Source organism: Parasteatoda tepidariorum, chromosome 3 (genome assembly GCF_982258835.1).
Source record: "Parasteatoda tepidariorum strain Cologne lab strain chromosome 3, Ptep-v5.0, whole genome shotgun sequence".
In the NCBI taxonomy this organism is placed as follows: domain Eukaryota; kingdom Metazoa; phylum Arthropoda; class Arachnida; order Araneae; family Theridiidae; genus Parasteatoda; species Parasteatoda tepidariorum.
The window spans coordinates 84,789,031-84,802,392 of record NC_141757.1 but is presented as its reverse complement, the minus strand read 5'-3'; the positions used below and the strand labels follow the sequence as shown (position 1 = coordinate 84,802,392).

At 27.8% G+C, this 13,362-nt stretch overlaps 1 protein-coding gene across 1 annotated transcript in view; it reads left to right on the top strand.

The window, feature by feature from the left end:
• Positions 1 to 13,362, top strand: part of LOC107449170 (uncharacterized) — a 40,082-nt gene that overhangs the window by 8,053 nt on the left and 18,667 nt on the right. Inside the window, exons 5-13 of the mRNA XM_087159732.1 lie at positions 635 to 733; positions 1,695 to 1,838; positions 3,057 to 3,134; positions 3,843 to 3,922; positions 3,995 to 4,100; positions 5,482 to 5,562; positions 6,636 to 6,722; positions 6,898 to 7,023; positions 12,192 to 12,463. Coding sequence (XP_087015858.1) covers positions 635 to 733; positions 1,695 to 1,838; positions 3,057 to 3,134; positions 3,843 to 3,922; positions 3,995 to 4,100; positions 5,482 to 5,562; positions 6,636 to 6,722; positions 6,898 to 7,023; positions 12,192 to 12,463 — 1,073 coding nt within the window. The remainder of the gene's footprint in view (positions 1 to 634; positions 734 to 1,694; positions 1,839 to 3,056; positions 3,135 to 3,842; positions 3,923 to 3,994; positions 4,101 to 5,481; positions 5,563 to 6,635; positions 6,723 to 6,897; positions 7,024 to 12,191; positions 12,464 to 13,362) is intronic.

Genomic DNA, 13,362 nt, shown 5'->3' with positions numbered 1-13,362 from the left:
CTTTAGAAGTTGCTTTCGTCTGTCATTTTCTTTAATTTAAGGAATTAGCCACTAAATTGTTTTAATGGCTAAAATAGTTAAAACGATTGTTAAATGTAACATCTTTGCATAGAAATTCTCCAATAAGAAAATCGCAATTATTAATAGCAATTTTTTCTATGAATTTGAATTATCAAGGCACTATTCTGTTTGCATAAAAATTATTTCAACTGATTATTTTGCACTATCTGCCTCAGTGAATTCATATTCGTATTTTTGAATACTGAAATAAATTGAATATGTAATGAATTATGTATTTAAGAGTCATAATCATCTAATATATTTATTGCTTGTTGTTACCATTGCTTAAATTGTTTAATGCTTCTGAAGGATTGTAACATAAAGAAATTCCTTAATAGGAAATTAAAAATTATTAAAAATAATTTTCCTATAAATTTGAAATATTAAGATTATATTCTATTTACGTACAAATTATTTCAACTGATTATTGTGCTCAATCTATCTTTGTAAAATTAAAGTTCTATACTTAAATACTGAAATAAATTGTTGAAATAACAGTTTGAATATGCAATAGCTTATGTATTTAAGAGTCAAAATCATCTAATATATTAATTGATTTTTCTTATTATCGTAGGTAACGGTCTCTTATCCTATTTGCAGAGAAGATGGAAATTTATCTTTTGCTCTATATGGAAGTTTCTTACCAATTCCTGATACTAACGTCTTCCAGAAAGTAAGACACTTTACTTTAATTATCCCTACGACGTTTATTTCAAAAAAATCAGATTATTTTTTAAGTAATTCTTAATTCGAATTCATGAAAAAATGCTTTATCTAAATATCTTCAATAATTTTTGTTCTTTTTTAGCATATATCACTATTTTATTCTGAGTTTATACTATTTGACGGTTAATAGTAAACTTATCGGATTTGATAAAATACATTACACTGAAATATCACATTGTAACTCCATAGCAGTAAATAGTTTGTTGATAAAATTAATAGTTCATTGATCCATATTAAATAATAACAGTGTGAACATATTCATCTTACTTGTTAATATAACATTAATAGGGTTTGATAAAAACCAGCATTGTAAAATATTACACCGAAATGCAGGTTAAAAAATGTCGTATGAAATTGCATTAAAAAGTATACCGGGTGCCGGTTTTCAGGGTGCCGGTTTTTTTACCGTGAAATTCATTTTTACCGGAACATGTTACGGGACAAAAAATCTTATATGACGTAATTTTTTAATTTATAATTACCTTTAAATCAATGATTAATTTCAAATAAATATTTATAATATTTAAATAAATATTGCAAAATTTTATAATCGTAATTTTTGCAATATTTAAATAAATATAGTAAAAATTACAATTTGTAAAAATAACGATATAATATTCGACTGTAAAAATGGATATTTCTATGGTGTAACCTAATTGCCGATTTTTCAAACCATAATTTGATCCGAAATTTTTACAGTGTTATATACCATTTAGTAGTTAACAAAGCAGTGATAAGATTTGATAAAAAGTCGGTATTGCATTTACGGAGATATTTGTAAAGCTCATTCTATGTGTAACTCATAATTTGTCTCATTTAGGTTTTTCAGGTGATGGTTTGTAAGTAGCATACGAAAAAAAGTGACGATAGTTATTTTTTAATTGCAATTTCTTAAAATTTTATTTTAGGAAGAAACCGAATATGAGAAGGAAACGAAAGGGATTATACCTGGTTGCTATTATCCAAAGGAAGGAGATGAAAAAATTCATATAAACAAAGACCGAAAAAGAATAGCCTTGAAAGTTGCTAGTTCCTGTGACAGACCCATTCAGGTAATTTTATTTAATATACATGTTCACGAAATTCAATTTTATTAGTCAAACATGAATGATAAAAATATATAGTTTTTTTTTTAAGAAATAATCATGATTTTTGAAAATATTGCTCTAAAACGATTATTTTAGTATTTCTGTTTCATGACATTATGCGATTTTATATGTTCTTACGTACATATGCTAAAAAATTTCTGTTAGAGCATAGAGAGAAAAACATGAATTTCAAGTAAATTAATTAGAGTTGTGCTTGCTCAAATTCATACAGAGAAGTCTCTAGTTAAAAGTTTGCAAAAATCTAGTTTGCTGAAAATACCGGTATTTTCTTTGAAATTCTCTACAGATATTTCAATGTAATTTTTATTTATTCATACTTCGTATGTCGATGACCATCCCATCCGGTGTGGTGGTTAGGGTCTCTGTTAACTATGACGCTCATTAGTTACCAATTCAATCAGACTGGGTGTCTGATTGAGTTGCACGTTTTTGATAATGTCTTAGGGGTGGATTTAACTTTAATATAAAGTCCCCACACTGTAAAAGATACCCGGATTAAATTATGGTAAAAAGTACTGCCACCTGAGTGTGGCATAAAATGCATTTTAACCGCAACATTTTGAACCGCGACTTTTACCACAATATTTATTTAGTTACAGTGATTCAATGATTTTGTAGTAAATATTACTGAGAAAATATCGGTAAATCAGATTTTTGTTCCCCTTAACTTAGCGATAAAAATGCCTTTTACGGTAAAAAAGACTGGCACCTTGAGTGTCTGTATTTTGTACAGTAATTTGATCCGGAATTTCTTGCAATGCAAAATATAAGAGCAGTAAAAAGAATATTGTCCATGAGCCAGAAAATTACATTTTAAAACTTTACTCATTTTTATCATTGTAAAATTACTCAGTTTTCTGTAAATATTTTTTTATGTTTTCGCAGAAACTTTTTAATTTCGTTGAATTATTTAATGGAATCCTGGTAAAGGATTTCAATTTATCCTCAAGTAATAATATTTTAGTATGGTATGCATGTTAATATTAAAGGAGATTTAGCTGTCTATTTATATTATTGCTCTTTTGCCAATAAAAACGAACATTATAGGAAATGCTTAGTATTAAAAGAAATTATATGTGTTTTAAAGCTTAAAATTTTGTAAAATATTATTAATATGATTTTGTTCTTAAATTTTACTACACACTTTCCCCTTTGTTTCAGGTTGGAAGTCATTATCATTTCATAGAACTTAACAAGCGTTTAATCTTTGACAGGGCTCAGTCGTATGGAATGAGGCTGGTATTTATCATTTCGTATTGATTTTTTCATTTCATGTTCATTTTTTCATCATTTCATATTAATTGGATTAATTCTTAGATTCGAAGATGAAAGAAAAAAAAAAGAAAATTAACAAAATGCTAAATTTTGAACAAAATGCCAAACTAAATTTTAAAATGTTTTATATCGAGTCATTAAAATTTTAAAGGTTTAATAAAAAATCAATGAGTCGAAGTCAATCAACTTAAGTTTTGTATAATTTAATAAAAACTTTATTCCCGAAATTTATGCAGTCACTTGACAGACAAATGTTATTGTATTTTAAGAATTTCAATTATCTAGAGACAAATTTTTGGTTCTATTACGCAGTATATAAAAGTCTACAAATATTTTAAATGTTTCCTAACATAAAATAATGTCGGAATTTTATTAACTTCTTAAGAAATAGCAATGTCTGTGGAGCATTATACCATTGAATGATTAAAAATACTGGGGAACGATTTTTTGTTTTTGTTTTCTGTTTCATGAGATTTTTTAACGGATATTTATGCGCTTTTTTCAAGTTTGCAATCAGTTTTTTCTCCAAGTTACATTTCTTTCTTAATGATATATATATATATATATATATATATATATATATATATATATATATATATATATATATATATATATATATATATTATATACAATTATTTATGCTTCTATACTTTTTGAATCTACTTTTAATAGGATATTCCTTCTGGTAGTGCTGTAAGATTTGAACCAGGTGAAAGCAAAATTGTTACACTTGTAGAAATAGGAGGAGCAAAGTAAGTTGAGATTTAATGTCTCAACGATGCTTTATTAAAAAAAATAGCTTGTGTCATAAAATATTTTTCCAGGAAAATTTACGGTGGGAACAACCTTTGCGATGGACCGATGTTGAGTTCCAACTTACCCAACATTATGAAGAAAATCAAAAATCTAGGTTTTGGAAATAAAAAGCAGGTAACTATGCGGCTGCATATTATGTTTAGTGCATATTAAAGGAATTTTAGTGCATAATTTAGTGCATTTTAAGGGAAAAAAACAGTGTAATTATTTGTACTTAATTGATAAAATTTCTTTTTAAACATGGCGTAATAAGAATTTTTCTTATCTTCGCATCTTAGGATCTGATTTCAAATTTCGGTATCTGGTTTTCCGCATTGCTTTACAATCGATCTGAAAATTGCCTTCTTATTCAACAGGATTAGGAAAACATTAGAGTATGGAATAGCAGTTAAGAATATAACAGGCGATGATCATAAACTTAAAAAAAGGAAAAAAAAACTATCGGTGTTCGAGAATATCGTGCAAATGATTATCGGAGAATTTCAGGAAACCTTTTGCAAATATTGATAACAGTATTTACTAAGTGGATACTTTAAATACAATAATAATGTGTTCGTAATTTTGTTTTAAAACTTAACTAGAATTACCACAAATATATGAAAGTTTAATCATAAAAATCGCGACTAAGCTTTGAAATTCTTATTAATAAAATTTTTCTCAGTAATGAAAAATTACAAATTAAGTTAACATTTTATTTGCTTCGGGAGGCTCTTAAAATATGGTATATGTTATATTCTATGCAAATTGGTGTTTACAAAATATTTACTGTAGCGACAAAACTTCAGGACCTAAACACATAAATTAAAATTAATGTTGTTTAACAGACCATGAGTAATATAAAAAAAAGCTTCTGAACTTGAGCACCCATTGGATAAGCGTTAATATCGGCGTAATCTAAAGCACAGAACCACGTATCTAGGAAATCAAACGTACCACGTATCAAAGAAAGTGCATAGGATTCACGTTATTTAGAATAACAAGTGCATATCTAGAATAATTGAATTTAAAAAAATTAAATAATAATAAAATTAATAAACACAAAATAATATGATTGATAACCTAATTAAAAAAATGATTAATATACTATTTGATAGTAGTATTGATAAAATAAATAAGAACAGGAAATAATCTAAATCTAGATAAATATTTTCTTGCTTTACTACATTAAAAAGCAAGTTCAAGAAAAATATTTATTTATTTTTCAAAAACTTTTGACCGCTCACCATCTCAGATGCTGTAAAGGTCAACGTTATAGAAATAGCATACCAAAATATATATTTCAAGAAATCGTTAATCATTTTCAATTAGTTGCTAACAGATTACGAAGCTGTAAATAACAGCTATTATGTTTACTTTTAATGTCAGTTATCACGTTGTCATATATTATTTTGAGATAAGTATCACGTGTTGAATTTGTTAAGAGATTGAAGAAGCCGTTTAAGAAGAAATTAATTTTATAACTAAAGTAATATTCTAATAAAAATTTTATTTTTAGGATACATTTTTACCAGTTGACTCTTATCTTCTCTCACGATATAACTATATGAATATGTATGGACCAACTGTTGGAGATAAAGTAAGAATTTATAAATAAATACCTATAAAAATCCCTTAACGAGTGAAAAAAAATTAAAAGTTCATTTGTCACAGTTTCGTTTTTTAAGAAATAACGAAATGTTTAATTTTTCATTAGTATGCATGTTATAACTATGATATTTATAGAACACATTTGGTAATGCTCTTCTTAGTTTAGACAGCCTGTTTGCACTTTGTTGATGTATTTTTTTAATCTCGATTTGGCGCAATTTTGGATGAATTTTTGAGAAATAGAATTTAATATTTTCCTTTGAGGCATGAGTAGAAGGGAGTGAAATTTAACTTTTTAAACAAAATGTGAATTAAGGATGTGTTATTCTATTCTACCAATCTTTCGCACACAAGCAGGAAAAAAGGTCAACCGAAAATTAATGAAAGAGCATCCATCACTGAGAAAAAAATACTGTCGAAAATAAGATATGGCAAAATGAAAGCTGTTAATCATTTTATTGTCATGTGTTTGAAGCTATTTTATTAAATACACTGAGTAAAGTATGAACAAAACTATCAGAATATGGTATAAATAACTGTGTTTCTGTCTCTGTAGGAACGCCAAAATTCTCGCATATTTTTTATCGAAGTACTAAGTTATGATTTTGGAAAAATTAACAAACGAATATGGTTTTATAATATGTGATAAAGTTTGGTTAAAGTGTTAAAATTTGGTTATTTTATCATGATACTTTAGATCATAGTATAAAAATCATTTCTTTGGTTAAATTTACTTTTCAATTTTGTATTCCTTTCTAAATGTGTGGTAATAAGAACTATAACTTTGAGAGCCAAAACTTCCGTTAAACCATTACTGTATAAACGGAAAAATTGCTAAATGAATTGTTTAAATACCACAGATTTGGTTTTTATTATCATGTCATTACCATATAGTATGGCAATTTCCATATGGTATGGGTTTTCAAATTACTTATTCCAAATCGGTTAACAAATATAAAATATGCGTAAGTATGCGCTGTTACAACATTGATATAACATTGCTACAACATTGTTACAACATATTTTATTGCAAACTTAATATTTCTATGCATTCTTTTTAAGGTTCGCCTTGGGGACATGAATTTAATAATTGAAATAGAACGAGACTTTACAGTATATGGCGATGAATGCACATTTGGAGGAGGAAAAGTATGTAATCTTTGCAAGAAAAGTTTTCTTTTATAAATTTTTTTCTCTCCATAATTCATGCTTAAAAATAACTAAGAAAACAATTGTGAAATCAGAGACTTAATTCTCCCTTATTGTTTTCAACGAAACTTATGTACAAATTGTTTTATTAAATGAACATTTCTAAACCAACCAGGTTATAAGAGATGGAATGGGACAGGCTGCGTTGCTTGGAGCTCGTGATGTTTTGGATACTGTGATAACAAATTGCGTTATCATCGATGCTAAATTAGGAATACTGAAAGCAGATATCGGCATTAAGGTAAGCAAAATAAAATTTTATTTCATATGTTTTAGAATGATCAATTACTCTACTTTGTATATTATTGTATTATTAATTCCAATTAAAACTCTTTTAATACAATGCAGGCATTAAAACACAAAGCAAATAAAAATTTGACATGAGTTAAATTCACTTCAGAAATACATCATCTATAGTAACGCTACCAATCAAGTTCAGAAAAAAATGCAGGGGAAATCAGCGCAGATTTTCTATAACTGGTAACTATGCCTCATGAGAGCCTTTGAAGAGAATGTAAAGTTGTGATAAATATGGATGCACCCAGAACAAAACAAAAGGTGATCGCACCATTTCTTATTAGAGGCAGATTAGAAATATTAGAGATTAGAAAGAGAAGAAAGGCAGATTAGAAAGAGAAAGAAATGGTGATTTGACCATTTCTTTCATCCCAAAAGAGAAAAAATAGCAACTCTTCTATTAATTCGAATCGTTTTATCAATAGCAGCAATGGATCTGTTGGAGATGTCTTCTTATTCTAGTTTCGGAAGATCCATTGTTAATGGCATCCCTTCATGAAAACTTCTGTACCATTTGCTTACGACAATCAGTCCAAAACAGAACTTCTGCATCTCGTCAATAATTGCTAATGCATATTGAAAATAGGCTCACATTCTGGCAATAAAAAGTGTACTATAGCTTGCTTTTCGGATTGTTTTTCGGTTAGATGCATCCACATTTAGCACGAATTTACATTCGCTTTAAATGTTCACACGAGAACTGGTTAATTAATTATGTGCAGTTTGAGACGCACTTTTCATATGTTCTGTTATAAACCTGAATGATCGCGCTTCTATTGCTAACTCTATGAGACCGATCCACTTTTCATTTGATAACCCTTATAATCTATAGTATGGTTTTTTTTATGCAGTTATTAACTACACATCTATAAAAAGTTTGCAATGCATTGAAATATTCTGTGAAACTCTGGCTGCTTAAAACTGTAACCAAAAATCATAAAATAAAAGATAACTTTTTATCTTATTGTAAGTATATCACTGAAAAAGGTGACATAACATTTTGTTGCTTTAGAAGAAAAAATAGGTATGAAACTATTGTAAAGTAGAAAGGGAATTTTTGCAGACATGTGGCTTAATTATTATTCCAAAAACAACATTGATAACCTAAAATTGTAGTTTTCAAAAATATTGCTGCCTTTTTAGGAATTAGGAAAAATTTCTCAGTGTATTATTCTCAAATAAAATTATATCAGAGATTGTTTATTTATTTTACTCTTCTAGACAAAAGGGATATAAGAAATTGTTCTTCCTTTAAGTAAAAAGTAAAAAAAAATCATTAATTAGATCAAAAGCTTAATTGTATAATCCTATTTAAATGCTGCAATACTCGTGTCGAACACAAAGCATTTTTGAGTTTTTATTTTTATAATCGTTTTGCAATTCGTTAAAAAATTATGAAATAATTAAATAGAGCTTAGTTTAAAATGGAAAATATTTTTTTTTTCGTTTCCAAAGGAAGGAAACTACAGAGATGCACACACTTTTTGAAATAAACTAATTGTTAATCTTCCGAGTTGTGTAATTTAATTGTTTTTTTCTTTCCTTTCCTTTTTTTCTTATTGCTTCAGCAACTTTAGAAAATGTTTATTATGGCGTAGGAATTGTTTTTAAGATAGAAGACTTGAATAAAAGTAGAATTAAAGCCAATTTAGCATAATAAAGGATTGTTTTGGGAAATAACTTCAGTTTATTCCCATATCAAACTATATTTATGTCTTTCTATATTAAAAAAATATAAAGGTCAACTATAGAGGCTCTACAGGAAATTATTAACGCTGTACAGACCACCAGAATTAAAATGCAGAATTTAATTTTGGTATGCTGAACTGGTTGTACATATTATTAACTTAACACATAGTTATTTTTTTCGAAAATTATTGAAATTTTAAGTTCTTATTTTTGCTTCACGCTACATTTCGCTTTGCTGTACAAAATCTATAAGATTTAAAAACTTGAAATTACAATGTAAAAAGTACAGGAATGTATTATGAACTATGCATGAATGTGTTATGTGGAAAAGAGTACTGTGAGTACTACGGAATAAAATAATTAAGATTCGACAGTTAGTTCGAGAATTATTAACTGTTAAACTTGGGGGGATTGGCCAATCTGTTCCCCGCTGAAATGCATTTATGGAGTTAAAACATGCTAAAAAGCGTGATGAAAAAGCCGCTTTCATTTGAGAACTTAACACGAATTCATTTCAAAATTCTAATAGTTATTGCAAATTTAAGTGCTTTTTCATGATTATTTTTCAGCTTTTTAGTTTCAAATATTATCTACTTATCCAGTGTCATAGAAATTTATTTGTTTCTCACGAAATTTTTACATCTTTATTTTATAAGCTCGAGTAGACGTCAATCAAAAGTATAAAGAGAGAAAGAGAGGGAGAGAGAAATCATGAGTTTCCAGGCACAAATTATAGTTAGTGAAATTTTAAAAATAAATTAAAAAAGCTTAATAAAGAGTGATAAAAGCCGTTCCCTATTTGAATTTTTATAAGATCTGCTCATGAGTAAAATTACTCATTAATAAACAACTCATTAATTTATTTTTATTCAGTCACACATTTTGTATTCCTTAGGTTAAAATTTTTTTTTCAAGTTCATTCGATTATTAAAAAGTCATTGTCACGTTAAATTTTGTAATGTTTAATTTTGATCAAAAAGTAATTGTCGTGTTAAATTTTGTTTTGTTCAATTTTGATCAAAAAGTAATTGTCTATTCCGTTATGATTAATAAGAAAATGGTCTTACATAAAGCCACAGTAATTGTATATTATTCAAACAAAATATTTTTTTTTTTTTGTGAAAATATAAACGTTTAAGGGAAAAAATAAAAAAATGATTAATACGAAGAAATTTCGATGTTCAGTGAGCGGAGAGAGCAGAGGGAGAAGCATCCTGATTTTTAAAAAAATTGTGTTTTTATTATTGAAAAGTATCTTTGAAACAAAAATGAAGAACAAAAAGTATCAAGCGTAAATAGGCTTGTTTAACCTCCATATTATTGTCATTAAATAATCTGGAATCTGTTTTGTTCTAATTTGGTTGAATGCAAGCATTAGTTTAGATCATAAATTGATCTATTGATAAATTGATCATAAATTGATGAAAATTCAATCATAAATGTTGAAATGGAAATATCAAGGTATCAAATTATATTACGTGATAATTTTGTTATTTTAAGAAGAATAGTTTTTTTATTGTCTTAATTTAAAGTGAAAGAAATTAATTTTACATTAGCAATAGATATAAGCTTAGCTGAATTTCTTCAATCAAGTGCAAGTTTTAGTATTTTATTAAAATGCGCTTGTGTTTAGTTTCAATTAATGGCTATAATTAATTACATTTATCTCATTTATACGTCTAAATAAGAATGAACCAAAAATAAATCAAAAAAGAAATTAAAAGAGAAATCAAGGAAGAAGTGAAAAAAATAAGTCGAACAGTTCCTACATATTTTTTTAAAATCGCATGACAGAGATGAAACTAATCTGAAATTAATTTAGAGAAAATATGCGAATGCTTATTTTCTAGTTAAATGATGTTTCAAAAAACTTTTACAAATTATAATTGTGAAAATATCGAAACAAATATTGATGAAGTATCATTTCAAGAATTCTCCAGAGTTTTGGCAAAATAAAAAACATAATAACAAATATTGCCTGCAGTAATTAGCTTCTTTCTTCTATCTTTCTTTACAGACCATCGAAAAAATAGTTTCTGTTGAAATATTTACTTATTATTACAATATTTTGCATAACAATATTATTCCTTCTTAATTATTCTTCAAAACTGTGTAAGCCTAAAAGTAATTGTGTGACTCAATGACCAAATTAATAAATCATATGTTGGGGAATTTTTTTTTATTCTTAAAAAATATTCCCTTATAATCTTATTTAGCTCATTAAATATTCGAAAAATGCTTTTTTTTTAGTTCAGTTTCTACTTATTTTATGACATAATATTTCTCTGAAACCGACTTTATAATATATTTTAGCGATCCTAGAAAAAAATAATGTTGGAATATATAGTTAAGATTGAATAATAATCTTTCATAGAGGAAAACAAATATCATTAAAAACAGAAAAATTGTTATTAAGGTATATTTAAAGTAAAATTAACAACATTAAAATCAGTTTGATTGTTAGAAAATGAAATGAATTGAGTTTTATTTATTTATTTATTTTTGATTTCATTACCTTTCTTGTAATTTATTTTCAGACTGATTGATTAGGTTTTAACGATGGTTTTATGTGCAGCCGATACTTTTTAATGAAATACTGAATCAGAGTTTCAAATTTCTAGTAGATATTAGTGATTTTTAATTAAATTCAGTATTTATTGTTGTAGTATTGCTAATGTAGTAAATAAATGAAGTGTTGCATTAATCAACATAAATTTAATGCTCAAGCTAATAATAGTTTTCAATTTAGAGATTTATTTCAAAAATTTATTTAAGTTTTATGATAACAGACCGTGCTTATTACTTTATTTTATATTTTACAATCGCCTGTGAACAGCAGACTCAATTTTGAGTTCTTGACTACCAATGTAACTTGTAGCAATATAGTTTACGACAACCAATATATACGAGCTGGAAATGGTAAGCTAATTTATCAGCTGTAGCTTGGTCATTCAATATTGCAGCGAGCTCTCCAATCTCAGTTCACTCATTTTATTTTATAATTTTATAACCGACGCTGAACAGCTGACCCAATTCTCAGCTTATGACTATCATCAACCCGATCCAAGGGAACTTCTAGCTCAAGAATTGGGAAAATTTGCCTTATAGGAGGACGTTTGGAGGGAACTTACACGTATTTCGTTACACGAAGTGGAAAACCACGAAAATCTCCCATGCTTAGCCTGACGGTAAAGGGATTCCAACCCATGATCCGTATACCAATGAGGATATTTTCCGTCAGTCCTGTCGGTGCAAACTTGGTGCGGAATTCGTATCGAACGGTCATGGTTGGGATTCATACTCTAGACATGAGTGTTCTATCCCCTTAGCCTTCACGGGTCAGTACTTAATACTAACAATTTCTTGTATAACATAGAATTTAAAGAACCGTATTAACTTCCCACTATTTATTGAAAAATTCAGGGAAATAAAATTCATGGCATTGGAAAAGCGGGTAATCCAGATATGATGGACGGAGTCGATCCAAATATGGTGATTGGTGTGACAACAGAAATTATTTCAGCAGAGGGTCAAATCCTAACACCCGGAGCCATAGATTCTCACGTCCATTACATATGTCCTCAACTATTAAAAGATGCTATCACTTCTGGAATTACAACGGTAGTCGGTGGTGGTGTAGGACCAACAACAGGTACTCGGGCAACAACATGCAGTGCGGGACCACAAAGTATCAAGTACGTACTTAATTAAATTTAGTATTAAGTTACATTCTGTTAATGTCTCGTTTGATCATTAATATTTTTTGTGAAGAGCACGAGTTTTAAGCTACTATTACAATTTTTATATTTTAAGAGAATTAGCTAGTAAATTTTGATATTTCGAAATTTTTTCAGTAAAAACCTTGACGAATTATAGACATTGCGATGCGAGGTAAATTGACAACAATCAGTCCCAAACGATTTTAGAGGCCACACTACGGCAAAAAGCTTAACTATTTGTGAATATTACATGCTTGACCTCTTGACGGCGTAACCTGTTGGAAAGGTAATAACATTCCACGTAATTGTAAACATAAAATCATTCAACAAAACATGGCAACGCACTCTAAAATGAAAAATTTCAAAGTGAAAAAAATCGTAACTAATTAACAAAATTAATAAAATTAAGTCTTGTGGGAAGAAAAAATTGAATGAAATGTTACGTATGATGTTTTTTCGAGTTTCTTTATTTATCTTATGGTTGACTAAGATACTTTAAAATTATTTCCACTTGGAGCAAATAATCAAGTTTCAGTCTGTTGCAGTTTTTTTTCTAAAATACTTTTCTAAAAATAATTTAAGTTTTAATTCCTACATATTTTTATTCGTGTTTATAACTTAAACTAAAGAAAAAGGAAAATTTTCTGAAGTTGCTGTTTTCAAAACTGCTTTATTTGGCAGTTATTTGAAATAATTATACAAATAGTTTTATTTACGGTATACTATAAAAGAGGCTTAAAATAGTAAATTTACTACAATGACCTATTCTCTTATATTCCCCTGAATATAATCAAATTTTGTAAACTGCTTTCTGGCTGAACTATTTAGATAATTCAAGCTCAAAGTACCCTTTGGTTAAGCCTTTGACCAATAGG